Raw genomic sequence first — 27,543 nt, 5'->3', positions numbered from 1 at the left:
TCAGACATGTGAGCTTTCCTTTTGGGCCTCTTGCAGATGCATATTAAGGGATTAGTGTTAGGATCTGCATACGTGGGGCACTGAAAAGACAAAGGACTTACAAATAACCTTTCGCTTATATTTTATTCCAAGACTGGCACTGCTGTCAAGGGAAAGTATTTTTAACTAATCTGTTATTGAGAAATTAATCATATTTTTGCATTTCAGCCAAAATAAGGACCATAGCTAATATTTTGTAGGATACAGTTAATCTGCAAACTTGAAATTCATGTTTCATATGATCTGAACAGTCTTCTCCAACTTAAAATAAAAATGCAGTATTGATTCAGAAAAGTCTATTTTTCTAACAGCTTCACTTTATATTATTTTGTTGGGTTGCGTAAAACAGGAATTGTATTTGTTTTAAAAGCTTAAGAAAACTATTAGTTGAGTTTATTATATTTGTACATCATTGCACACGAGTCCATGCCACTTTTTTTAAAAGGTGGACACTATTTTAAAGCGATCTTTAATATGTTTTTTATATAAACAAACTTGAAATAGTTTACTTGGTGGTCTTTGCTTATCAAGTCCCGTAAGTCTTGTATTTGTTTCTCCTTAGTGGAACCCTGGACCATAACTTCATGTTAACTCTTTGCTTTGTCTTTTGGGTGGCCTAACCTACATTAACATGAAGGCTGAACATTTTTAAACTTTTTTCAAGAAATTATAATAATGATTTACTTTATTAATAAAAAAGGATTTTTTTGTTGAGTTTCATGAGCACTTATGCAGGTTACATGTGCTATAGAAATACTGGACACAGTCTGAAGTGGTTAAAGCCCTCCTTGAGGAAATTGTCCCCTGATTTGGACTGCCTAATACTCTTCAAAGTGATAACAGGCCTGCTTTTGTCTCTAGCATAACCCAACAAGTGTCTAAAATGTTGCAAATTAACTGGAAATGACATTCATCCCAGAGACCACAATTAACAGGAAAAACCAAGAAAATAAATCATACGTTAAAAAGGAGTATTGCTAAAACATGTTGAGACTAATTTAACTTGGGATAAAGGCCTTGCCAGTTGCCCTGCTACAGATCAGAGTGGCTCCTAGAAGAAGGCTTAAATTAAGCCCCTTTAAAATATCACATGGTGGGCCATTCCAGGCATCCCCCCAGGCAGGAGAATCTACAAATGCTCTTAAAGTCCTAGCAGTTGTCAATTATGTTAAAACTTTGGGCACTCTACTAACCTCTGTTCATGAGTTTGCCTCCAACAGGTCTGCTTATCCAACTGAAGTAGCCTTACATCCTTTCCGACTTAGAGACTGAATCTTGTTTAAAATCTGGAGGGAACAAGGGCCTGAGAGTCAGCTGACTGTAAAGCGGACAGGACCACGTGTGATATTACTTACCTCGCACTCGTCTGTCAAGTTAGCTGGGGTAAAGCCATGGATTCATCACACGTAGATTAAAGCAGCACCACCATTGTCGGAATCAGAAAACAACCCGACTCCTGAGAGGCCTGGGGAACAGTGGTTTTGTGAACCCTTAGAAGACTTCAGGTTACTCTTTAAAAAAAGATAACTATTGAGATTATAATTTCACTGTAGCTGAAAAAAGGTCAACCTATTTGTTTAATCTTGCCTAAATGAACAGCACAGGAATCTAGTGTAATTATGGCACAGTAAGAAAGTTAACATTAAAAGATATGTACTGGGAACTGGAACCAAAACTCCAAGTTCAACAAAGTACTATGGTTCAAGTGGCTGTAAATAAAGAAAAAAAGAGAATTATACTATTTACTAAAGATTCTAAGAAATGTTCCCTGTACGAGGCTGATCAATTCTATTCCATAATCACCCCTTCATTGCCCCTGTTCAGCAGGAAGTAGCCAGAGCGGCCATCACCCCTCTTCCCACAAGACTGTGGAATGGACATTGACAGAAGTGAATTGTAATAGGAAAGAACAAACCTGACTCCATATTATATCTGCTATTTTGGCTTTAGCCCTACACCCTGTTTTCTAGACTTAGTCTTGCTAACTCTGTACCTTTTGTAAAAGAATGTTGCCTACAGCCTGAAATACACAGGGGACCCTATTCTCAAGGCTCTGACCTTTAAGGGTATTAACACCTATGCATTCATATAAAGATAACAAGTGCAGAATAGAAAATAACATTTGTTTTGTTGGAGGCTTATAGGGACCCATGTGGACACCTGCAAGAACAAAGAACTCCTGCACCAAGAAGTTTGCAAAAACCAACCACACCCTCTCCCATTTTTAGTATAAAAGGAGCCTGAATTCTGACTTGGGGAAGATATATCTCCAGGAGATGAGTCTATCATCTCCTCTGTCTGCCGGCTTTCTGAATAAAGTCACTATTCCTTGCCCCAACACCTCATCTCCCAATTTATTGGCCTGTTGTGCAGCGAGCAGAATGAGTCTGAACTCAGTAACATCCTCTCCAGCCCAATAGCATGAAAAAAAGCCTTTAAACTATTATACATTTACGCAAATACCATTACAAATACCAGATGGTCACCAATGACAATAGAGTACTGCTTGATTAAAACACACTTCTAGATATATGGGTTTTAAAAAAAGTCCATTTGCCTCCATACTGCCCATGCATTTTTCAGTCCCTCTGGCCTAAATTTCCAGTTCCACATTCCTAGGGAAATATTTTATTTCAATGAGAACTATTCCTGGGAATCTAAGTCCTAAGGAGTGACCTGCTCATGCTAATCCAAATGGGACTCTCAGAACCCTGAGGGATCTCTGCTACCTGGTTGTCCCGTCTTTCCTAAATGGTCAAAGGAGATGGACATTTTTGGATGGGTAATTATTATCCATTATGTTATTTATTAGTATGATAAAAAAGCATATGTCCCAAAGAAAGAAAACCAGACATCAACCCAAAGTTAAAACAGATACACCTAGAATCCCTTTCCATTCTGATCATACACAAATATCTTACCATGATGGTTCTACACATGAGTGTTCTATACTCTTGTCCTGCAGTTTTCAGTTCATATCAGAGCCATTTTCCTATTTTTACAAAATCTTCACATAAAAAAAAAAGTGCTATATGGAAGAGATTATTACCAAGTAGCTGCTGGGGAAATGATGTTGTAAAAGGATCCACTGAAATGCCACTTTCCAGTCTAACAACCACAGCAAGTTTTCAACCTTCTCGGCAACAAGCCCACCAGTGCTAGCATTCTCACTTATTCTTTATTGGAAAAGAGGTCTACTTCACTGACAGTCACTTCTCATAATAGTGCCCATTTAATGGTAATTCTCTTGGATTCAGGTTGAAGTGCTTTCTACAAGGAAAAGTGCCAGTATTTATTACTTTCATGGGAATGTTTCATAAGGGCCAAGTTTGATTTTCTTATGTGGAATTAAGTAAAATGTGATTCAGAGTCTTTCTCTCTTTCCTCTCTAGAACAAATTTTCAAATACACAATAACAGAAGGCTAACTGAAAGCTTTTCCACACATATCGTTTTCATGCTAGTTCTCTCCAATACATGTAATCCTGGATGAATGGAAGGAGGGGGAAAGGGTGGAAGCAAAGGAGGGAGGGAGGGAGGGAGGAAGGAAGGAAGGAAGGAAGATACATATACTCTAAAAGATTTCCAAACTAGTTACATTCATAGGGTTTCTCTTCACTATGAGTTGCCTGATGCCTAATAAGTTTAGAGCTATTAATGAAAGCTTTCCCACACTGATTGCATGTAAAGGGTTTCTCTCCAGTATGGGTCCTCTGATGTACAATAAGTCGAGCACTCAAGCTGAATGTTTTTCCACACTGATTACATTCATAGGGTTTCTCTCCAGTATGAGTTCTCTGATGTTGAGTAAGGCATGAACTCTGCCTGAAGGATTTCCCACACTGACTGCACTCATAGGGCTTCTCTCCAGTATGAGTTCTCTGATGCACAACAAGAACATAACTCTGGCTGAAGGACTTCCCACACTGATTACATTCGTAGGGTTTTTCTCCAGTATGAGTTCTCTGATGCATGACAAGGTGAGAACTGCGGTTGAAAGACTTCCCACACTCATTACATTCATAGGGTTTCTCTCCAGTATGAGTTCTTTGGTGTGCAACAAGTTGAGAGCTCCAGCTGAAGGATTTTCCACACTGATTACATTCAAAGGGTTTCTCTCCTGTGTGAGTTCTCTGATGGGCAACAAGTTTGTAACTCTGACTAAAGGACTTTCCACACTGACTGCATTCATAGGGCTTTTCTCCAGTATGAATTCTTTGGTGTGCAATAAGTTTATAGCTCTGGATAAATGATTTCCCACACTGATTACATTCATAGGGCTTCTCTCCGGTATGAGTTCTTTGATGTGCAATGAGTTTGTAGCTCTGCCTGAATGACTTTCCACACTGACTGCATTCATAAGGCTTCTCTCCAGTATGAGTTCTCTGATGCACAACAAGGACATAGCTCTGGCTAAAGGATTTCCCACACTGATTACATCTATAAGGTTTCTCTCCTGTATGAGTTCTCTGATGGGAAACAAGGTGGGAGCTGCGGCTGAACGATTTCCCACATTCATTACATTCATAAGGTTTCTCCCCTGTATGAGTTCTCTGATGTGCAACAAGATGAGAGCTCCAGCTGAAGGATTTCCCACACTGACTACATTCGAAGGGTTTCTCTTCAGAATGATTTCTCATGTTTTGAGCAAATGATGAACTCTGGGAGGTTTTATTACACTTATACTGACTCCCTTCAACAGGGAATCTCTGTTTTTTATTATGGGATATGCTATGGTTCAAAACTTGCCCATGTTCCTTAAAATCAAAGTATTTTCCTTGTGTGTGTATTTTCTCATGTATATTTAGGGGTGTACCATGGCTAAATGATTGAATACTGTCAGTAAATCCATAGGATTTATCTTCTGTTTGAGTTCTTGTGAACTGAATAAAATGAATGCTCTGGGGGAGGTTTCCACATTCATTATTTTCACAGTGTTTCCCACTGTCATTAATCATCTGATGAGTATTTACTGTAGAATTACAATGCAATTTTTTAACATGTGAGGCATGTTTATGAAAATGGTTTCTTACAGGTATTAACTGGGGTGAAAGAAGACTGGAATTCATATCACCCTTCTCAAGGTCATCACTTTTGCAGACTCTCTCATGAGTCATAGCTTTTCTGTGAGTAAATGTCACTTCCTTCAAAAGTCTCGCTTGTTTTCCTTGTTGCTTCTCCAACTGGTCCTTACAATCCCGAACTTCTTCACATGAAGATAACCAAGGGTCATCTCTTGTCAACCTTTCTATCTTCACTTCGAGGGATGGTTCATCATGAAAAATGCTCTGCTTTGATGTTGATTCTCTACTTCCAAGTGCAGTTGCTGAGTCTGAAAGAAAGCAAAAGAAAACATCCTAGTGCCAAAATGTTAAAGCTGGAATAGTGCGGGGAAAAGCTGACAAGAAAAGTATGCAAAATTTATGTGGATTTGTTTTAAGCTATGCAGACAGTGGATCTATAACCTGAATTGAGAAAGCAAAAGAATGGGATGAAACAGTAAGCAGAGAACTATCACAGTCCAATAGCATAACAAGGCATTAAAATGAAATGACTCCCATCTTAGTGTTGTTGAATAAAAAGACTTTAGATGTCAAATATCTCCACATTCCAAAATAAGATCACCTATGCAGAATGTTCAAATTACAAAACAATTTTGCAATCCTTATATATAGGCACACACACAAAAAAGAGGGTCCTTTCTACCCTTAGAGCTAGAAAAAATGTTCACTGAAACAGAGATTAGTGTTTATATTTCTAACAATTTCTGGAGGCATGAAACTTGCTAGCACAGTCTGTGTTAGTAAGACAAGGGCAAACTACTTTGTGAACCAGGAGCAAAGAATTAGGGCACTGTTATCTGAGGGTCCCTAAATGCCTTAGGAGTTAAGATGGCCCCTTGGATTTCAAGTGACAGAGGATGGAGATTAGCTCAGAAGCAGATGCCTGGGTGTCTACTAGGCCAAGCAAGAGAAAAAGTACCCCTGGAAAAAGGAGTGAGATGGAGAAATATGTGGCATGCCTTATGGGGATTTTCCAAACAAATCCTCCATACCTGTAATGACTCCTAAGTGTCTGTTTCTCACCTGGATATGTGTGTTGGGAAATCCTTTTTATACTTATCCCCTTGTTCCAACAGGAGATTGTGTCTGGTTTGAAAGGCTGATAGGGAAAGATATAGAACTTTGGGTATTTGGCCTGGAGACAAAAGAAAATCAATGCAGAATTTGGTCCCAGTCTTTGGCCTTTATGAACCAAGAAGACAGAAAAAGCTCAAACACAAGAAACTGTACCTTTGCTACCCTACAAATTAAAATTAACTCTTCAATGGAGTGTAAAAAGCACAAACACAATCTATGTGTGGCCAAAATCATTCTGGCCTCTGAACTCCCTAGGTCTTGATCAATGGAAATGAGAAATCATTTCAACATGTGGACTTCATTAAAGGGGACTGTATTCTTACCCCAAGAGACCAGGTCCCTGTGGTCCTCCAGGATCACATCTCTGTCCGGGGTCCTCTGAACAGCATCCAATGTGCCTTCTTCCTCCTGAGTGAAGTCCACAGTCACTATTTTGAAGTTTACTCCTTCCTAAAACAGGACACACATTCCTGCTCAGCTGAGCATCATTTCCTTCCAGTGTTCACCGAGAAAGAAAAGTTTGACAGATGGAAGAAGGAAAGTCTGATGGCCTGGATACTGTCCTGAGATGGTCAGTGTCCAAAGGATTCTAGTCAAGAGGTACAAGTACCTTCTAGGTGAGCCCCTTTGGGTTTTGAATGCTGGACCAGTTTATATAACCCCAAAGAGGAACACCAGATAAAAACTGACATATAAATTGTTTTTGCTCTTGTTCACCTTAAAGAAAATGCTTATTCTGATTTTAGCATTGGTGAATACAGAATTCCTACTTAGGAATTCCCTCCAAATTCCCAAACAGCACAGGGTCAGCAAACTTTTTCCATCAAAGGTCAGATAGTAAATATTTTAAGCTTTGCAAGATACACAGTTTCTGTTACAACTACTTAGTTCTGCTGCTATAGCGAAGAAAGCAGCCACAGAAAATATATAAACAAATGGGTGTGGTGTATTACAATAAAGCTTTATTTATAAAAACAGGTGATGGGCCAGATTTGGCACACAGGTTTGACTGATGCTTCAGACAGAAAATGGCCTGAAGGCCTCAATGAAAGGCTGTATGTACAGGTCAAGAGCACTGGATTTGGAAAAGAGACTTGAGTTTTCTCATCTATTAAGAGCATGCGTCTGAAATTTTTTAAAAATACATCTGATCTGACCATCTGTCTTTTGATGGTGAGTTGATTCCATTTCTATTTATTAGGCTTCACACACCCAACTCATTCTGCTGTTGAGTGAATTGATTGTAATGATATATGAAAGCAATTAGAGTTTACTGAACAACAACAGCAACAAAAGGCTGGCAATTATTATAAGGATTATTAGGTTTGAGAACCCTGAAAAATTAAGGGACAGCCAATGCGACCTTTATCCTGGACTCTTAGTCTTCAGGAACAGTTCTATTTTGCCCACGTGCCAAGCTGCACCATAGGGCCTGTCGTTACTGCCATGTAAAGGGGGTTTCTTGGTCTGCTCCTCTAAGCAGGAAAGACTACTGGGCAGGAATTTTGATCCAAAAAAGTGCTGGGGATGATCTGTCCTTACCCAAAGGCAGCAAAATCCACAGAAGTTGAACGCCACTTGCCAAGGCTTTAAAAACAGACGGGGTATTCCTTTTTTTTTTTTTTTAATTGAAGCATAGTCAGTTTACATGTGTCAATTTCTGGTGTACAGCATCGTGTTTCAGTCATACATATATGTACATATATTCCTTTTCATATTCTTTTTCATTATAGGTTACTACAAGATATTGAATATAGTTTCCTGTGCTATTCAGTAGAAACTTGTTGTTTATCTATTTTATATACAGTAGTTAGTATCTGCAAATCTCGAACTCCCAGTTTATCCCTTCCCACCCCCTTCCCCTGCTGCAGAACGGGTGTTCTTAAGCTGTGGTTCATGAACAGGACACAAGGTCCCTGAATTTCATGCTGGTACCTGCATTTTCCTAAGTTGTGGCCCACAAATCTCACTAAAATCTCAAAGGTTTTCTTGATTAGCCCAAAATGGGATTCAGAAATATCATTTGCAAACTGTTACTTGTGAGGAACATGGGATTTATAGGTACTGTTTTTCAACTTCCAATCTACAGTTCTTAATAAACACCCCCCTTCACTGTTTATTGTCGGTCCCTTTAATATCAAGCTTGTTCAAATGTCAAATAAATAATAGCAGACTAGATGAGCCCCCCAACTCCACCCTAGAATATATGTCCTCAAAGTTCCAGGGGTTTCTATTGTAAGACTCACCCTGCTTTTTCATCATTTGCAGAATGGTCATCTTTGTCACCAGGCTGAAATCCATGAGGGCAGGGACAGGTATTTATTTAACTTCAGTGCTTAGTACAGTGTTGGTGTATAGTACGTACAAAATATGTATTTGGTAAATAATTTCCATAAGTGAATCAACAGTACCAATGGACTTGGTAATATACCAAAATAATCCTAGTTCAATTTCTGATTTAAGTCCTCCCTCCCCTGAACCTCACAAGGCCTATCACAAACCCATTTGAAAAAGCCCCCCAACCGGTGGAAACTGCTTTTTCTGGACTTTTAGTCCCTCTTATTCTACTCCTCCTCTCACCTGTCCCCTGCTCTCCACTCCTCCAAATTCCTTCCCAAACCCTTCACCTGTGCCCTTGGGAACTCTTCTTCAACAATAACAAAATCTTACAGCTTCACATCGTCACTAAATATCCTCTCTATATCCCTGTGTACATGGAAACCTACACTTCCCCGAGGACTCCCTCCTCCACAGCCCTCAGAGGCTCAGGGTGGTCATGCTCTCCCATCCCGGGGGTCTCGGCATCAAAGGAGGAGGGCGTGTGCCCTTCCAATTACCCTGAAACTCATGCCACTTGCCTCACGTCTTGGAGCTTGGTCCTACCAACCTCTTGAACACCACCCCCCTCATCCACTGAAGAGATATAATACTAGGATTTATCCTCTAATTCAAGAACCTGTATTGCCTGCTCTTACACTGCCTATAGCATCCACCCGTAGAGTTCTCTGACAATAATATAAAAATAATTGACTTTAATAAACACTTACTGTGTGATATCAGGCAGTGTGCTAAGCATTGGCATAAATTACCATTCATCTAATTTTCACAAGGTCCCTGTGAGAAAATGCTATGAGCAACACCATTTTTCAGATGAAGAGCTAGAAGGTTAGAGAAATTAACACATATGCCTAAGGTTAGTGACTAGGATGCCACCTCGAGTTTGCCTCATCAAAGACCGTGTTTTCAGTCATCAGTTCATAAGGTCGGCCCAGTGCCCAACCCCTCACTCTTAGGGTGAGACCCTAGATCTTGAAATCACCATGAAGGAGGCTACCGCTCAAGTCACACATACAGAATGACTCACTATGATTACGATATCAGATTGCTCACCTTTACTTAACCAGTCCTTTACTCATCTCATTCTTTGATGGTTTGGGGCTTTTACTTTATTGAAATACCTATGATTCCTACCTACCGGCCTATATTCTTTTTGTTTGTTTGTTTAGCATCCTCTTAATCTTTTCATCTTTTCCACAGTTGAGAGTCTGTGGATCCTTCACTTTAATCTTTCTATTTGATATGCTCAAAAATCCTCTTGCAAATATTACCTTGACCTGTGGGGCTTCCACTAAGTGTGTACCTGGCTACAAAGACCAAACAAAACTGAATGTCAATCTGCTATCTATGGAAAGGAGGTTACAGGGTGCCACTGTGAAGGAAAACCCACAAGAGCAGCTGGATAGAGTATTATGAATGGTCAGTATCTCAGAATGAACCTTTTGGGCTGATCAGCAACCCTACTCTACCTCCTGGAACAGCGTGGCTCTCATCATTCAAAATTACTATTGTAAACCTTCTTCACTCTTGGCAAACATCTCTGCATTCCAACTCCCTCCCTCTTGCTCCACAGATAACTTCCTCTGATTATTCACAGAGAAAAATGCAAGCCTTCAAAAAATTCCCTCAATCTCATTCTTTTTACATGAGTCCTTCTTCCTCTACAGAGCCAATGGGCTCACATGCGCTCTGAATTAATTCCCCTGACACGAATCAGAGACTCTGCTTTACAGTTTTATCTCCTCTCTTTCCTGAACGGTAACTTCTCCACTTTCTCCTTCCTGTAACCACGTAAACACAGCCAAATCTTTTCAATCATTTAAGGGGAAGGAAAGAAAGAAAGAAAAGTCCCTCAACCTCAAATTTCCCTGCAGATATCACTCTGTTCAATCTTTTACATGACAACCAAATCTTTGTAAAAAGCTGTGCACTCTGATCTTCATTTTCTCACTCTCTACTCACTTCCCAGCTCACTTCGGTCTGGCTTCTGCTGCCCAGCAGCCATGCACATTTCTCAATGTAAAGAAAGAGATCAAGTCCAACTCACCTGGGATGGGATGGCCAGTGAACCGGCATCTTCCCTCTCGACCTTGACGATAATCTCCTGGGGAAGGAGAGAGTCTTGAGAAGGCAAAGCAGATGAGGAAAGGGAGGAAAATCACCGCTCAACACTCCCCCTTGAGTAGGCTAGGATTTGACATACCACCTTCTTTAATACCTCTCACCTACCAACTCCCTCCCATTGGTCAGCTAAAGCTAACCATGTGGAGAGACAGGGGACATCTGGAGGAGCAATGAAGCACCAGACATGGCATGAGGTCTCTGGGCATCTTCCAGGCCAGCCCAGCTACCAGCTGAATGGAGCTGAGTAACCCTAGACACTATATGGGAGAAAAGAACTGTCCAGCTGGGCCCTGCCTGAATTCCCCAATCATGGAATTGGAAGCAAGTAAGATGGAAGACAGCATGACCAAAGAATGATCAAGAAAAAGAACAACAAATTAACTTCATAAAATTTTTGGCAAAAAGTGCCATCAATAAGGGCACCATCAATAAGAATCTATATTGTTATGATTTCTTCTTAAATCAGTAAGGAAAAGGTAGTGTCAACAGAAAAAGGAATAAAGGAAAGTGCACACGCAACTCAACTATGAAGGAAAATGGTCAGTGAATATACAAAAAGATGCTTACCTCTTTCAATCAGAATCACATCTCTCTCTCTATACTATCCCTGTACATTAGAGACCATAAATTCACACTGATACTTCCAATCACAACACAACAACACATTTATTCTAGCCTTCTGGCTTCCTGTATTTGTACCCTTCTTCTCTGGCTTTCTTCATCCTCTTTATATTTACTTACTACTCGAATCCCTGTATGTAACCAACATCCCAACCACATGGAGTGTTTCTTTGGACTGTTGCTAGTGACGCCTGCCCTGGTGGCCTGCCAGTCAAGAGCTTCATGTACTCTTTGTGGAAATTTAAGTAGATACAACCTTCCTGGATGAGCAATATTTTTTAAAATAATATTTTATTATGAAATAGCTTCATGCTATTTCAAGAAGCTCACAAGAAATTGCAAAAATACAACAGAGTTTCTGTGTACCCTTCACTCACCTTCCCCCAATGCTAGTATCACACGCAACCACAGTGCATTGTCAAAACCAGGAAATTGGTGTCAGTGCAACATCTTTAACGCAGGTACAGACTTGATCCAGATTTCATCAATTTCTATATATAGTATTTGCTTTTTTTTTAATGGCAACATTAAAAAAAATGTAATATTCAGTAAGTTTACTTGAAAGCATGTCCTTAGGAAATAAAAGAAAGTACCTTTAGATGCGGGTACAAGAAATCTCATTAAAGGGTTACATTATCATAGCAAAAAAGGGAGGGGGGTAGTAAGTATCCATCAGTAAGTGCCTGGTTAAATAAATTATGCTTTATCCAGATAACTGAATACTATTTAGCAGCCAAGAGAAGAAAAGATGAATTTGCATGGATTGATGCATATAAATAACAGAAAGATGTCTATAATATAATTGTTGAATGAAATTAAGAACAGTATATGTGGGTTATGAATAAACCTTTCAGAATATAAACATGCACAGAAAAAAAAGCATTGAAAGCAGTTATTTTTGGAAAGGTAGAACTGAGGGGCAGGTACATAGTCTACATTTCAACACTGTATTCATTTTTTAATGGCATTTATTTTCCTTAATTAAATATTTAGGAAACAACCGACAAAATCTCTTTGAAATAAGATAATTTCTTTGTGGCTTCCAGAAGTTTCTCCTACAGAGTACAGTCAGTCTGTCAAATGATAGTCCATTCGAGGACAGGCATATTTCATTTTATTACACTTGACAAAATGAATGTTTGTGGCAACCCTGCATCAAACAAGTATACTGGTGCCATTTTCCCAACAGCATTTGCTCACTTCATGTCTATGTGTCACATTTTGGTAATTTGCACAGTATTTCAAACTTTGTCATCACTACTATATTTGCCGTGGTGATCTGTGATGAGTGACCTTTGATGTTACTATTGTAACTGTTTTGGGGCATCGTGAATTGTGTCCGCATAAGATGGCAAATTTAATCTAAAAATGTTGTGAATGTTCTAACTGCTCCACTGACCAGCCCTTCCTCCATTTCTCCCTCTCTCCTCAGGCCTCCCTGTTCCCTGAGACACAACAATATTGAATTAGGCCAACTGATAACCCTACAGTGGCCTCTGAGTATTCAAGTGAAAGGAAGAGTTGCACGTCTCTCACTTTAAATCAAAAGCTAGAAAGGATTAAGCTTAGTGAGGAGGGCATGTCGAAAGCTGAGATGGGCCAGAAGCTTGGTCTCTTGTGCCAAACAGTTGGCCAAGTTATGAATTCAAAACATAAGTTCTTGAAGGAAATGAAAAGTGCTACTCCACTGAACAGATGGATGATAAGAAAGCAAAACAGCTTTACTGCTGAGAGGGAGAAAGTCTGAGTGGTCTTGACAGAAGATCAAACCAGCCACAACATTCTCTTCAGCCAAAGCCTAATCCAGAGCAAGGGCCTAACTCTTCAATGCTGTGAAGGCTGAAAGAGGTGAGGAAGCTGTAGAAGAAAAGTCTGAAGCCAGCAGAGGTTGGTTCACAAGGTTTAAGAAAAGAAGCCGTCTCCACGACATAGAAGTGTAAGGTGAAGCAGCCAGTGCTGATGTAGGAGCTGCAGCACATTATCCAGGAGATGGAGCTAAGTAATTAACGAAGGTGGCGACACTAATCAAGAGATTTTTCAACGTAGACAAAACAGCCTTATGTTGGAAGAAGATGCAATCTAGGATTTTCATAGCTAGAGAGGAGAAGTCAATGCCTAGCTTCAGAGCTTCAAAGGACCCTCTTGTTAGGGCTAATGCAGCTGGTGACTAAGTTGAAGCCAATGCTCATTTACAATCTTTCTGAAAATACCTTAAGAATTATGCTAATCTACTCTTCTTGTGCTCTATAATCAGAACAACACAGCCTGGATGACAGCATATCTGTTTATGACATGGTTTACCGGGTATTTTAAGCTCACTGTTGACACCTATTGCTCAGAAGAAAAGATTCTTTTCAAAATACTACTGTTCACCTGGGAACTCCGATGGAGATGGACAATGAGGTTCATGTTGTTTTCATGCCTGCTAACACAACATCCACTCTGCAGTCCATGGAGCGAGGAGTTATTTCACCTTTCAAGTCTTATTATTTGAGAAACAGATTTTGCCAGGCCATAGTTGCCATACATAGCTGCTGATGGATCTGGACAAAGTCAATGGAAGACCTTCCAGAAAGGACTCACCATTCTAGATGCCATTAAGAACATCTGTAACATGTGACAAGAGGTCAAAATACCAACATTAACAGGAATTTGGATGAAGCTGATTCTAACCCTTATGAATGACTTTGAGAAGTTCAAGACTTCTTGAACTGGAGGAAGGAACTGCAGATGGAGTGAAAATAGCAAGAGAACTAGAAGAAGAAGTGGGCATTACAAAATCGCTCCAAAAGCCAAGGAACAAAAACAAACCTAGCTCACAATGCCAAAGTAACACCAACTAAACGACAGATGGTCCAGGAGAGCCACAAGGTTTGACCCCAAACTGCTAATGAACTCAACCACATCGTGGCAACTGGGCTGCAAAGAGAAATCACAACCGTAATGTGTGACAACACCAAATGTGTCTTTCCTTGCTACAAGACCGGTTGCTGTTAAATTCTAATAACTTAAGGGCCGGAAGTTAATTCATCCTATAATTTAAAAGTACCTGGGGCACAACCACACAAAATTTATGGGACACAGCAAAGGCAGTGCTAAGAGGGAAGTTTATAGTGATACAGGCCTTCCTCAAAAAAGAATTTAACCCACCAACTAAAAGAACTAGAAAAAGAAGGACAAAAAACCCCAAAAGGCAGCAGAAGGAAGGAAGTTATAAAGATCAGGGAGGAAATAAATAAAATAGAGATTTAAAAAAACATAGAAAAAAATCAATCAAACCAAAAGCTGGTTTTTTGAAAAAGTAAATAAAATCAACAAACCTCTGGCCAAATTCACAAAGAAGAAAAAAGAGAGAGCACAAATTAGCAAAATAAGAAAAGAAAATGGAGAAATTACAACAAATAAAATAGAAATACAGAATATCATACGAGAATATTGTGAAAAATTATACGGAACCAAACCGGATAACCTAGAGGAGATGGACAAGTTTCTGGAAACATACAGTCCACCAAGACTGAATTAAGAAGAAACTGACCACTTGAACAAACCGATCACTAGAAATGAAATCAAAATAGTAATAAAAAACCTCCCTACAAATAAAAGTCCAGGACCGGACAGCTTCATTGGGGAATTCTACCAAATATACAAAGAAGAACTCATACCAGTCCTTCTCAAACTCTTCCAGAAGACTGAAAAGGAGGGAATACTCCCAAACTCATTCTATGAAGCCACCATACCAAAGGCAAAGACACTACAAAAAAAGAGAATTATAGGCCAATATCACTGATGAACATAGATGCCAGAATCCTCATCAAAATATTAGCAAATAGAATCCAACAACACATAAAAAAGATTATACATCATGACCAAGTGGGTTCATCCCAGGGACACAAGAGTGGTTCAACATACACAAATCAATCAATGTAATACATCACATCAACAAGAGAAAGGACAAAAACCACATGATCATCTCAATAGATGCAGAAAAAGCATTTGATAAAATTCAACACCCATTTATGATAAAAACTCTCACCAAAGTGGGTATAGAGGGAACATATCTCAATATAATAAAAGCTATATATGACAAACCTACAGCCAGCATAGTACTCAATGGTGGAAAAACTCAAAAGCTTCCCACCAAAATCTGGGACAAGACAAGGATGCCCACTATCACCACTCCTATTCAACACAGTCTTGGAAGTCCTAGCCACAGCAATCAGGCAAGAGAGAGAAATAAAAGGGATCCAAATTGGAAAAGAAGAGGTAAAAGTGTCACTACATGCCAATGACATGTTATTATATATAGAAAACCCTAAAAGGTCCACACAAAAACTACTAGAGCTGATTGAAGAATTCAGCAAGGTAGCAGGTTACAAGATTAATGTTCAAAAATCAGTTGCATTTCTTTACACTAACGATGAATCAACAGAAAAAGAAAGTAAAGAAACAAATCCCCTTTAAAATAGCACCCAAAGTAATAAAATACCTAGGAATAAATCTAACCAAGGAGGTGAAAGAATTATACACAGAAAACTATAGACCATTGATGAAGGAAATTAAAGAAGACTTTAAAAAATGGAAAGATATCCCATGCTCTTGGGTTGGAAGAATCAATATTGTTAAAATGGTCACACTGCCCAAGGCAATCTACAGATTTAATGCAATCCCTATCAACTTACCCAGGACATATTTCACAGAACTAGAACAAATCATAATAAAATTTATATGGAACCACAGAAGACCTAGAATTGCCAAAGCATTACTGAAGAGAAAGAAAGAGGCTGGAGGAATAACTCTCCAGACTTCAGACAATACTATAAAGCTACAGTCATCAAGACAGCATGGTACTGGTACAAAAACAGACATATAGACCAATGGAACAGAACAGAGAGCCCAGAAATGAACCCACAAACTTTTGGTCAACTAATCTTCGACAAAGGAGGCAAGAATATACAATGGAATAAAGACAGTCTCTTCAGCCAATGGTGTTGGGAAAACTGGACAGCAGCATGTAAAACAATGAAGCTAGAACACTCCCTTACACCATACACAAAAATAAACTCAAAATGGATCAAAGACTTAAACATAACACAAGATACAGTAAACGTCCTAGAAGAAAATACAGGCAAAAGATTATCTGACATACATCTCAAAAATGTTCTCCTAGGGCAGTCTACCCAAGCAATAGAAATAAAAGCAAGAATAAACAAATGGGACCTAATGAAACTTACAAGCTTCTGCACAGCAAAGGAAACCATAAGTAAAACAAAACGACAACCTACGGAATGGGAGAAAATTTTTGTAAATGAAACCGACAAAGGCTTGATCTCCAGAATATACAAGCAGCTCATACGACTTAGTAAGAAACAACCAAACAACCCAATCCAAAAATGGGCAAAAGACCTAAACAAGCAATTTTCCAAGGAAGACATACAAATGATCAATAGGCACATGAAAAAATGCTCAATGTCACTAATTATCAGAGAAATGCAAATCAAAACTACAATGAGGTATCACCTCACACCAGTCAGAATGACCATCATTCAAAAATCCACAAATGACAAATGGTGGAGAGGCTGTGGAGAAAGGGGAACCCTCATACAATGCTGGTGGGAATGCAGTTTGGTGCAGCCACTGTGGAAAACAGCATGGAGATTCCTCAAAAGACTAGGAATAGTCTTAACCGTATGACCCAGGAATCCCACTCCTGGGCATATATCCAGAAGGAACCCTACTTCAGGATGACACCTGCACCCCAATGTTCATAGGAGCACTATTTACAATAGCCAAGACATGGAAAAAGCCTAAATGTCCATCAATGGATGACTGGATAAAGAAGAAGTGGTATATGTACACAATGGAATACTACTCAGCCATAAAAACTGACAACATAATGCCATTTGCAGCAACGTGGATGCTCCTGGAGAATGTCATTCTAAGTGAAGTAAGCCAGAAAGAGAGAGAAAAATGCCATACGAGATCGCTCATATGTGGAATCTAAAACAAACAAACAAAGCATAAATACAAAATAGAAACAGACTCATAGACACAGAATACAAACTTGTGGTTGCCAAGGGGGTGGAGGGTGGGAAGGGATAGACGAGATTTCAAAATCGTAGAACAGATAAACAAGATTATACTGTATAGCACAGGATCTTACGGTAGCTCACAGAGAAAAAAATGTGACAATGAATATATATATGTTCATGTATAACTGAAAAATCGTGCTCTACACTGGGATTTGACACAACATTGTAAAATGATTATAAATCAATAAAAAATGTTAAAATAAATAAATAAATAAATAAAAGTACCTGGGGGGTGGATAGAAAAGGATAAATTAGAAATTCAAAAATTGCACCTCTTGGGGAGTGATGGAAATGTTAGCTATCTTGATTGTGGTGGTGGTGGTCTCACAGGTGCATATATCTATCAAAACTCACCAAAGTGTACATCTGAAGTATGTGTAGTTTACTGTACAGGAACCACACCACAATAAAGGGGTTAAATAGATAAATAAATAATGCACCTGGGAAATGAGACATTTCCCAAGGAAGGAAAACTTAGAAACACTAGACTGTATTTTAAATTATTACATAATCTTTCAATTTTTTTTTTTTTTTGCTTTTTTAACATTTAAGACCAGTTAAGAAATAAGGCCCAGAACTGGAACACTTCATGTTTCTAACTCCGCAGGTACAGGACAGAGACAAAACTCCACCACGTCCTTGATCTCACAACTGCTGAGATCGTTTTACTTGGGGAGTACGGGTGCACCTTCTCTTTAATCAAAACTGGTTTCAACACCTTTTGGTTTAAAAGTTTTCACAAGGAAACAAAAGGGAGCTCAGTTCTGCTCACAGTCAATCCTGCATCCAACGTCCTTCCCGGCCCCTACCCCAGCAGACAGTTCTGCACTTGATCCTGCTTTCGTTTCTTCACATCACACATCTATTTATACCTTGGGTTTTTTGTTGTTTTTTTTAAAATACAGCTTCCACTAGAATGGGTTCTTTAAGAGCTTAGCTCACCTCTCTCCTATTTACCATGGTTTCATTGTGCTTAAATCAGCATGGGGGCGGGGGGGGGGATAGCTCAGAGGTACAGCGCGTGCTTAGCATGCATGAGGTCCTGGGTTCAATCCCCAGTATCTCCATTAAAATAAACATATAAATAAATAAAACTTAATTACCTCCCCCGAACAAAAAAAAAATCAGTACAGTCATCACTCCAAGTCTGCCAAGGATTGGTTCCAGGACCCCCAGATACCCAAATTCTTAGATGTAAGTCCCTTATATAAAATGGCATAGTATTTGCATATAACCTATACCTACCCTCCTGGATACTTTAAATCATCTCTAGATGACTTATCATACCTAATACAATGTCAATGCTATGTAAATACTTGTAAGTACCAGGTAAATGCTACATAAATAGTTGCCAGGCATGCAGAAAATTCAAGTTGTGCTTTTGGAACTTTCTAGAACTTTTTAAAAAAAATATGTTCAATTGGAGGTTGGTTGAATCTGCAGATACAGAGAGCCGACTGTACTGACACATAGTAGGCACTTCATAAATGTGTGTAGACAGTAAAACCACCACCTAGAATGTGTACCTGAGACTTGGCAGTTGTCCTTTGGCCCCCGAAGGCACCATATCATTGCTGAGCTCGAGACTCCCCTGTCAGGTGCCCTTTCTTTTCAGAAAATTCAAAGGATCAACCTCCAGAACCCACCCCAACTTACTGTCTTGAACTAAAGGCTCAAAAACCATGTTGTCACAAAAGTGAACACACACACATCAACACCCAGCCACCCCTTCCACCCACTCTGGGTCACTGACCATTTTGGGAAGATCTCCTGTTACTTACACCTTAGCTCCTGCAGTGTCCTTCAGGTAATGTCATCCACCATTTGCCTAGTGTTTGATAACGCACAGAGTACTTCAACATGGAATATCTCATCCGATTATCCAAACTCTTTTGAGGAAAGCAATGACACATCTATCTCACCAACACAGAAGTTAATGGTAATAAAATTTAGTGAACTCATTTAAGTCCATGGAGTTCACCAGTGACGATCCAAACACCGACTGTCTGATCTGAACTCCTCCCCTTTGCACTGCCCTGCCGCTCCACTCCACATCTGACCATTCAAGTTCCACATCAAATGCCACCTCCTCCATGAAGTGTTCCTGGATAGCACAGTCTCATCTCTTCTTCCCTTAGTATTTCTTAGCTGTCTTAGCACATGAACTTGCCTTCAGTAACAGTCTGTCCCCTGTCAAGTCTCAACATTCAGAGCCAGGCAGGTGATTGGTGAGTTGATGACCTGTGGTGGAGGGTCTGTTCTCTGTATATTTGAGGAAAGTTGCGAATTATTCACAGAGGATGGGATGGGATGGGAGAGAGAATTTTCTTGTGCCTGAGAAGTAGTGAGACCCTCTGGTGAGGAGGGTCTCTGGGAAATTCAAGCAGGGGAAACTTCAGCTTTCTAGTTTGGGTGGGGGTTACTTTTACTCTCTCTTGAATTAGTAATTAAGAAACTTTGGTGAATAATATATGCGAAAATGAATCATAAGATGTTACGTTATATAGACTTTAGGTATAATTGTTGTCATTTTGTGATTACAGTTACGTGTAGCAGTGGTTTTTAATCTGGCTATGCATTTGAACTACTTGTGAAGATGTTAAAAAAAAAAATACAGTTGCCTGGGCTCTATCTCAAGTCTACTTAAAAAAAGAGAGAGAGACAGAGAGACTTTGGGACCTCCACATGGGCCCTGCATATCACATCCCTTGAGCTGAAATGTGAACTCTGCCTTATGTCTCCTGCAGGCAGTAAAAGAAATGAACACAGCAAAGAGGGACAATTCTCCTGGTGTGACACCTATCAGAGTTAAGATTCTGAACCTCCTTATAGATATAGGAGTTTCCAGCCAGGACACCCCAAATACAAAAGCTTTGAAAATTGAATTCAGTAATAATTCTGTGATTTGGCTGGAAGCTTTGTTTTATTGCCAGAAGAAGCCTCCGAGTTAGGAAGGGTCTGTTTGGTCACCTTTGTTTTCGGGAGAGCCAGCAGCAAACAGCCCTAGGACTGACCTGCACACGGGCTCGCTATGGAGTGGGCAGTCACTCCACGATGGCCCTGCCAGTCAAGCCTTCCCAAGGCAGCTCCTGCCCACAACTTACTGCAACCTCGTCAGAGACCCTGAGCGCCAGAAACATCCAGATAAGCCGCTCCCAATTCCTGACCCTCAAAAACCGCGAGAGACAATAAATGTTGGTTGTTTTAAGCTGCTAAGTTTGCGGTGTGCAACCACAGAGAACTAAGACAAGAAGGAAGGTGTTTTTATCTAGGTAGCTCAGAATGTGTGAGAAGCGCATTTCTGCCCATGAGAACGAAGTCATCTTTCTCCCTGGCACCTCTCACAGGGCCTCGCACCGACTAGGCAATCGACAAATGTGTGATGGAAGCAAAACTGTTAGCGAGTAGATTGCTAATTCCATTGTATGACACAGAGGAGAATAGCAAAAGGACCATTATGATTCCCAGAAAACACACGAAGTCACTCGCTTAAAGTACAATACCAATGGCCACACCCAAACTCGTTTTACCTGTGCTTTTGACAAAGACGTGGATGTGCATGTATGTAAATGTACACGTTCATAACGCTCTCTTACACTCTTGCGCATGTGTACAGGGAATCACATGCAAAATCATTTACAGCAGTGCCATCCATAACAGCAAAGAACCGAACACCAAATCTCCATTAACGGCAAACTCATAAAACCCATGGCATATTTAGAAGCTGAAATCTGGGCACTAGGGGTGCACACGGGCATGGAAATGTCACTGCCCCCAGATCCTCACAGTGGACAGAGACAGGGAATGTATGTGTGGACATCTGCACACACACACGCACACACACATCGAGGCACACAGACACCTCTACATATTTCTACACCTACATACACTGAAAACCATGAGCCACACCAACAGCTCCAGTTCCACTGATCACCGCCAAGTTCATTCCAGTGTTCTCTCTCTCTCCACAGCTGATGGTGAGAACCCTGCTTCTCATCATCCTTATGATATTTACTCATCTGATCAAGCCCCCCCAAACCCCATAAGTAGCTAATTTCCCGTTTCCCCTGCCACTCCCTGTCCCTCCTCAGCCCACCTGGGCTCTGCCACTCCACAGGAGGCCACCCTCTCCTCATCACCCTGCCTGGGCTCTGATTCCACAGGCCAGACGGCCTCTCCTCGTGGACTTCCTCTCGTGCCACTTGGCCTGGGGACTCCATGTGGATGCCCTAGCCTTCCTGCTTGCGCTGACACTCCACGTGGGGCCACCCTCGTGTGCAGATGCCCTCAGCCTGCTCAGGCTGTGACATGCCACACCGGGATGTGCCCCTGTCCCCAACATGTGCACGTCTCACCTGCTCTGGCTCTGACACCCCAAGCTGGACCACCATCTGAGTGGAGACTCTGACTACATGTTGACTGCCAATTCTGGGGTGTCGCCTTTGTGGTTGCCCTTCTTCCCTGTTCTGGCCCTGCCACCCCAAACCAGATCCCGCTCTCCCATACAGACATAGCTCACTCCACTTGGGCTCTGACTCCTGGTGCCATCGTCTTCACCCCACTTGGTCACTGATGCCCCCCAACATGGAAGCCCTTGTCACCCCCAGGCTGTGACACTCCACAGCAAGCAGCCCTCCCTCAACTGCAGACACCGACCTAGCTCTGCCCCACCTAATAGCTTCAGGACTGAACTGTTCAAGAGGAGAAAGGTGAAATTTTAATTTAACATTAAAAAAAGGGCTCTCCCTCTCACCGGTCAGCCCCACTGGATCCTCACTCAAACAGTAATAGCATTAGTTCCCGGTGCAGCTGTACCCTGAGCCTGCATCCATACTGTTTCCTCCACCCACCTCCGCAGGCCCCAACTTGAGTCGCACCCGCCCAGATTCTTGCCCAAACATCTTCCTGGGCACCCGCAGCTCAGGGAGATGCTGTCTTTCCCCCAACCTGGGCATCCTCAAGCTGTGATTAGGGAGCCAGGTGCACAAAGATCCCAGGGCCCTTGTCTCACCCACTAAAAAAAATTAAACATTCTTAAAGAATAGCTGCTGTAGGAAAATGCTTTAAATTGTTCATTTCTTAACCTTAAAATCCACCATGCAAAAGCACAAAAATATAGATAAGTAAATGAAAGCATAAAGTCACTTGGAATATAACTTACAGATAATCTTTGTTAACTGATCAATTTGGGACAGATTTTCTATGCATACACAAACTTCACCCCCCTTTTTTTTTTATCAGTTTGAAATGCTATTTACTTAACATAGATCATAAATATCTTATGTTGGTAAGTATGCGTTACTCTATCAATGGCTACAGTGAATTTCATTTCATGGTCTTACCATAACCCGTAACTCTCCTCCTGCACTGCACATTCTCATTCTTTCCAACTGCTCATTCTCAAGCACAGCTGTGAGCTGCTGGTCAAGGGGGAATCAGTACCCTAAGGGCTTTTGATGCAGGGTGCCAAATTCCTTCCAGAAAGAGTTATTTGGGTTAAAAGGGTGAGGAAATGCCAGGAGCCTCGTGAAATGTACAGTGTGTTAGATGCCTGCTGATTGGGAGGGACCAGAGGGCCCCAAAACACAGCCTCTCAAGCCCAGAGGGTCAGGCTGTGGGGCGTGGGTGGGAAGTTCCGGGTCTCCCTGGGGAAGGGATGCTCCACTCACCTGCGCACAGGCCCTCAGGGGCCCTGGGGGCTTCTCATCCCGCTCTTCCATGCTCTCCTCCAGGCACACGCAGGGGCCTGACGTCCTGAGCTGCAAGGGGAGAAGCCCTGAGAAAAGCATTCCTGTGCAAGTCCACTGTGGCTCCCCCATCCCTGGATTAGTCTCTGCTTCCAGGATGCAGTCACTATGGCAACTGTGCTTCCAGAGGTTCCTGCCCGATAGATTCCTGCCTGAAGAGCTGTGCACACACCTACAGTCCCTCAGTTCCTCTCCCAGGCCAAGACTGCAGCTCCAGCCTGGTTTCTGTTACCTGGGGCCTCTGGGCCACCTACCCAGAAACTCACATCATGCCCAAAGACAGCCTTCTGCCCACCGCCAAGATCCGCAGCACAAATCAGTCCCTCTCTTTTCCACTGGATCTGGGGACCCCCACAAACACCCAGCACACTGAGGATCCTCTAGTGTGCACCCTCCCCCTGCAGCCCCAAACCAGCACCTCTTCTAGGGTGAACAACAGGCCCAGACTGATGGCCCAGAGTTAAACTCCATGACTAATTGCATGAAGCTCATGACAGCCCCACCACTCCCAGGACCCCATCCTTCCCCTGCCCCTCCAGTGCCTGTCATGGGTGGACTGCCTCTCACTTCCTGCTCAAATAGCCAAGTATGCGCACAGAGCTGAGCTGCACCCAGGACCTGGTCCCTCCACCATTCTGGGGTCAGTGGGCCCCTACAAGAAGTGCACCAGCTCAGAATCCCACCTCCAACCCCTCCAGGCCCAGAATGTGTACCCTAGTTGCCTTGGTACCAACTGTTTCCGGGTCTGAGACTAGAACAGCCCCTGGCAAATCCCACCCTACGCATCCCATCCCCACCTCATCTCTCCCTCTCACCGGTCAGCCCCACTGGATCCTCACTCAAACAGTAATAGCATTAGTTCCCGGTGCAACTGTACCCTGAGCCTGCACCCATACTGTTTCCTCCACCCACCTCCGCAGGCCCCAACTTGAGTCGCACCCGCCCAGATTCTTGCCCAAACATCTTCCTGGGCACCCGCAGCTCAGGGAGATGCTGTCTTTCCCCCAACCTGGGCATCCTCAAGCTGTGATTAGGGAGCCAGGTGCACAAAGATCCCAGGGCCCTTGTCTCACCCAAACACATGTGTGTGTGCACAGAGGGAACCTGGCACAACCCTACCCTTCTGCAGCCCAGAATCTGCGGCTGCTCCCTCTACTGCACCCACCAGGACATCCTCAGGCTGTACCAGGGCCCCAGGACTGCCCACGCCTCCACATTCTGCCCAAATGCCAGTGCATGTGCAGAGCACAGACTTGGCCCTCCCCAGTCCAGAACTGGAAGCTCCAAATTCAGCCCTCCCAACCTAGCCTCTACTGCAGCAGCCACCACACAGGGGCCACCCAGTTAGGTTCCCTTCTCCTGCTGGCATACCCGAACACACAAAGCAGGCTCATACCCAGACTCTACATCCAGAACCTGGGCCCTCCACCAGCCTGGGGCATAAGTCCTCGCTCTTGAGATGAGAGGCTGCATCTCCCACTCTGTGCCTCAACTTCCCCTGGATACATAAAGCATCCACTAGCCTCTGGGAGGACTCTAGGGTCCCCAGCCCCACTGCCTGCTTACCACCAGAGCTTCAGAACACCCGAACAGTAGTCTAAGCAGAGAACTTCAGAATCAGGCCTAGGACTTGGGCACTCACCAGCCTGGGGGTTCTCAGGCTCATGGCAGAGCAGCTCCCATGGCAACAGGGTCCTTTTGCTTCCGCCAACCCAAACATGAACCCTGGCTGCCACCGAGAGTACAGCCCCTTCCGGGTCCAAATCTGCAGCCCAGACTCTGTCCCTCTACCAACTGGGGCATTCTCATGCCTGCAAGCTAAGTGGCCGGAGCAAAGGTCCTGGGAAAAACTACTTCACAATCATATAGGCAGCATCCTGCTTCCTCCCCAAACAGCTGTCGATTTAATGGCAACTGGTGCAGCTCTGTCATTCCCGGGCTCCAATTCTGTAGCTATCACCCACCGTCTACACCAAACTTGAATGTCCTAGAACTCTGCACTATCTTACAAGGGTCCATTTCAACGTGTGCAGAGAGCCCTCCGCCTCGAACCTACCTCTAGGCCCTGGTCTCTCTGCCAACCTAGTCCGTAAGCTATCCCCACCATAGGCGTCGGGGGAGGGAGGGCTCGCTAAAGCAGTGCTCCCTCTCCTGAAACAAGAAACTGCAGCTCCAGCTTGGTCTGTCCACTACCCAGGGCGCCTCCAGGCCTGCAAAAAGAGCAGTCTGTTCCAGCATCCGAGAGCCAACCGCCCAGAATCCAACCTCCCACCTCGTGCTTTCTACTCAAACAACTACTCAAGAGTATACTAATAATGACAGAGCCCCCCTCCGTCAGGAATCAGAATCTGCAACTGAGCACTTTCCAGCCATCCTCAGGTCCTCCACTAAACAGGCCCAGGCTAGTATGAGGAGGAGGCGGGGCTCTCAGGATAGCTCCCACATCCGAGCATACAGCCTGTCTTCCACCAACATGGGCATCCTCAAAGCATCCCAAGAGAACCACCTGACCAGGCACTCGCGCGCGCACGCGCGCAGAGCACAGTCCCAGAATCTGCAGCTGTTCTAGTATCACTACCCACTTTGGTGACCCGAGGGTGAAGCACCGCCCACGCAGGTTCCAAATCGCCCACCCACAGTCCCGATCTCAGCGGCCGGCCTAGACCCTGCGCATGCGCGCATGGAGGAGCCGGCGCTGCCCCGCCCCTCACTAACCTGGGCGTCCACAGGTTCGAGGGCCAGGCAGGGCCCGTCCCAGTCTCAGTCCCTAGCACGGCTCTGCGTCAGGACGAGCTCGGTTAAGCAACTCTCTGCCCCGATTCTGCATGCGACAGACTTGGGTTAAGCTAGTTCTGTCCCCTTCCCTAGTCGGCATCCACAAGGCCGCTTGGGTTAACCTCCGAAGGGCCGAGGTGCGCGAAAACAACAAGCCTCTGCGCGCGGGACAATGGCTGCCCTTCTGGCCGAACCCGGAAGTGCGTGTGGACTCCGCGAGCTGGAACTACAATTCCCAGAAGCCTCGGCTGCGCGGGCGACGATTGGGCGAGGACCCAGCTCCTCAGGGGAGGCGGGCCCGGGTGGTGGTGCTGCACAAAGCCTAATGTTCGGGTTGGAGTCCCGGCTGGGTGTTGAGAGTGGGCATATCCGTATTTTTGCGGGGCGCCGAGACGGGGAGCCAGATCGCAGGCCAAGGCACCGATGCCTGGGGAGTAGCTGACCTGGGAAAGGCTGGGCCTGGGCTCAGTTTGGCGCCCAGAAAAGACTGAAAACGGGATCCGGTTGGAAACGGCGAGGATCCCTCTCTGCCTTGTGAGACGGTTGTGCACAGTCTCCTTTGGTCCTCATGGGCAAAGATAGTTGCTACAAACCCGTTATACAGTTCAGGGAGCTTCTAGCAAGCTCTTCAAGAATCTGATACATGTTTGTAGTTAATAATAGTAAAATAGCAAGAATCCTTTTTTTTAAATTGTTGTCTTTTTTTCTTTCTTTCTTCTACCTATAAGGACTTAAGAATCTATTCCCTGCCCCAACCCCTTGCTCTGTGACTTCATCTCCTGACCATTTTCCTGGCTTAGTTGCAGTCACGCTGGCCTTTACACCTTCTCCAAAAACTCAAGCAGGCTCCCACCTCAGGACCTTTGCATACGCTCTTCATGCTGCTTGGCAGGCTTTCTCTATGAGGATTCTCCCACCATTTGGTTTTTAGGCAAAGGTCACCTCATGAGGCATTTCCCCCACCAACCGTTGTAAACTTGCAAACGAACTCTTCACTTCCCATGTAATCCCTGCCTCCCCCATCTTTATTTTTTTCTCTTGAGAACTTTTCTCTAATATACTATATATTTTAGATATTTATTTGGTCTATTGACTATCAGCCTTCACCACTAGACTGTCAGCTCCTTAAGGGAAAGGATTTATATCTACTTTATATCTATCCACAGCACTTATTACGTGGCACATAATAGCTGCTCAGTAAACATTTGTTTTGAGTAAATAAAATACTTGTTTTATTTCATGTTAAACTATATTAACACTTTAACATCTAACATCACATTGGGGGAGTGCACTAATTAGGTTTATTTATTTATTTTATTTTATTTTAATGGAGGTACTTGGGATTGAACCCAGGACCTTGCGCATGCTAAGCACGTGCTCTACCACTAAGCTATATTCTCCCTCCCAATGTCCCATTAACCAACACAATTGCCCTGTGAGGAAATTGTCATGGTTATTCCTACCCCACCAGGGAGGAAGCTGAAAATTGGAGCCCTGCTGTATGAATATAGAGTATCTTAAAGTTTTTTCTTTTAATGCTGCCAACGCACTCCTGTAGTGTTCCTCACACAAATTCTGACTTTCAACAACAAAAATTATTGCTGTTGGAAATGTAATCTCTACCCCCAAAGTTTCTTATAATTGGTTATTGTGCTTGATGCTTTTTTAAAAA

The 27,543-nt window shown here is 42.9% G+C and overlaps 1 protein-coding gene across 3 annotated transcripts; it reads right to left on the bottom strand.

The window, feature by feature from the left end:
• Nucleotides 1-1,510: 1,510 nt before the first annotated feature.
• On the bottom strand, nt 1,511-26,091 carry ZNF180 (zinc finger protein 180). 3 transcript variants are annotated; one of them, XM_014550902.2, is made up of 5 exons: nt 25,812-26,091; nt 23,019-23,108; nt 10,563-10,619; nt 6,502-6,628; nt 1,511-5,370 (listed from the first exon to the last, which is right to left on the bottom strand). In XM_014550902.2, the coding sequence occupies exons 2-5, from the start codon at nt 23,067-23,069 to the stop codon at nt 3,629-3,631; spliced, it is 1,977 nt and encodes a 658-aa protein (XP_014406388.1). In that variant the 5' UTR covers nt 23,070-23,108; nt 25,812-26,091; the 3' UTR covers nt 1,511-3,628. The 3 variants fall into 3 exon arrangements, with proteins under 3 accessions (XP_014406388.1, XP_014406389.1, XP_032341763.1); XM_014550903.2 differs by having other exon boundaries at nt 6,502-6,586; XM_032485872.1 differs by lacking the exon at nt 10,563-10,619.
• Between the last annotated feature and the right edge of the window lie 1,452 nt (nt 26,092-27,543).

The sequence above is a fragment of the Camelus ferus genome, chromosome 9, assembly GCF_009834535.1.
Source record: "Camelus ferus isolate YT-003-E chromosome 9, BCGSAC_Cfer_1.0, whole genome shotgun sequence".
Taxonomy (NCBI): domain Eukaryota; kingdom Metazoa; phylum Chordata; class Mammalia; order Artiodactyla; family Camelidae; genus Camelus; species Camelus ferus.
The sequence above is the reverse complement of the archived record's forward strand: the minus strand, read 5'-3'. Positions and strand labels throughout refer to the sequence as shown.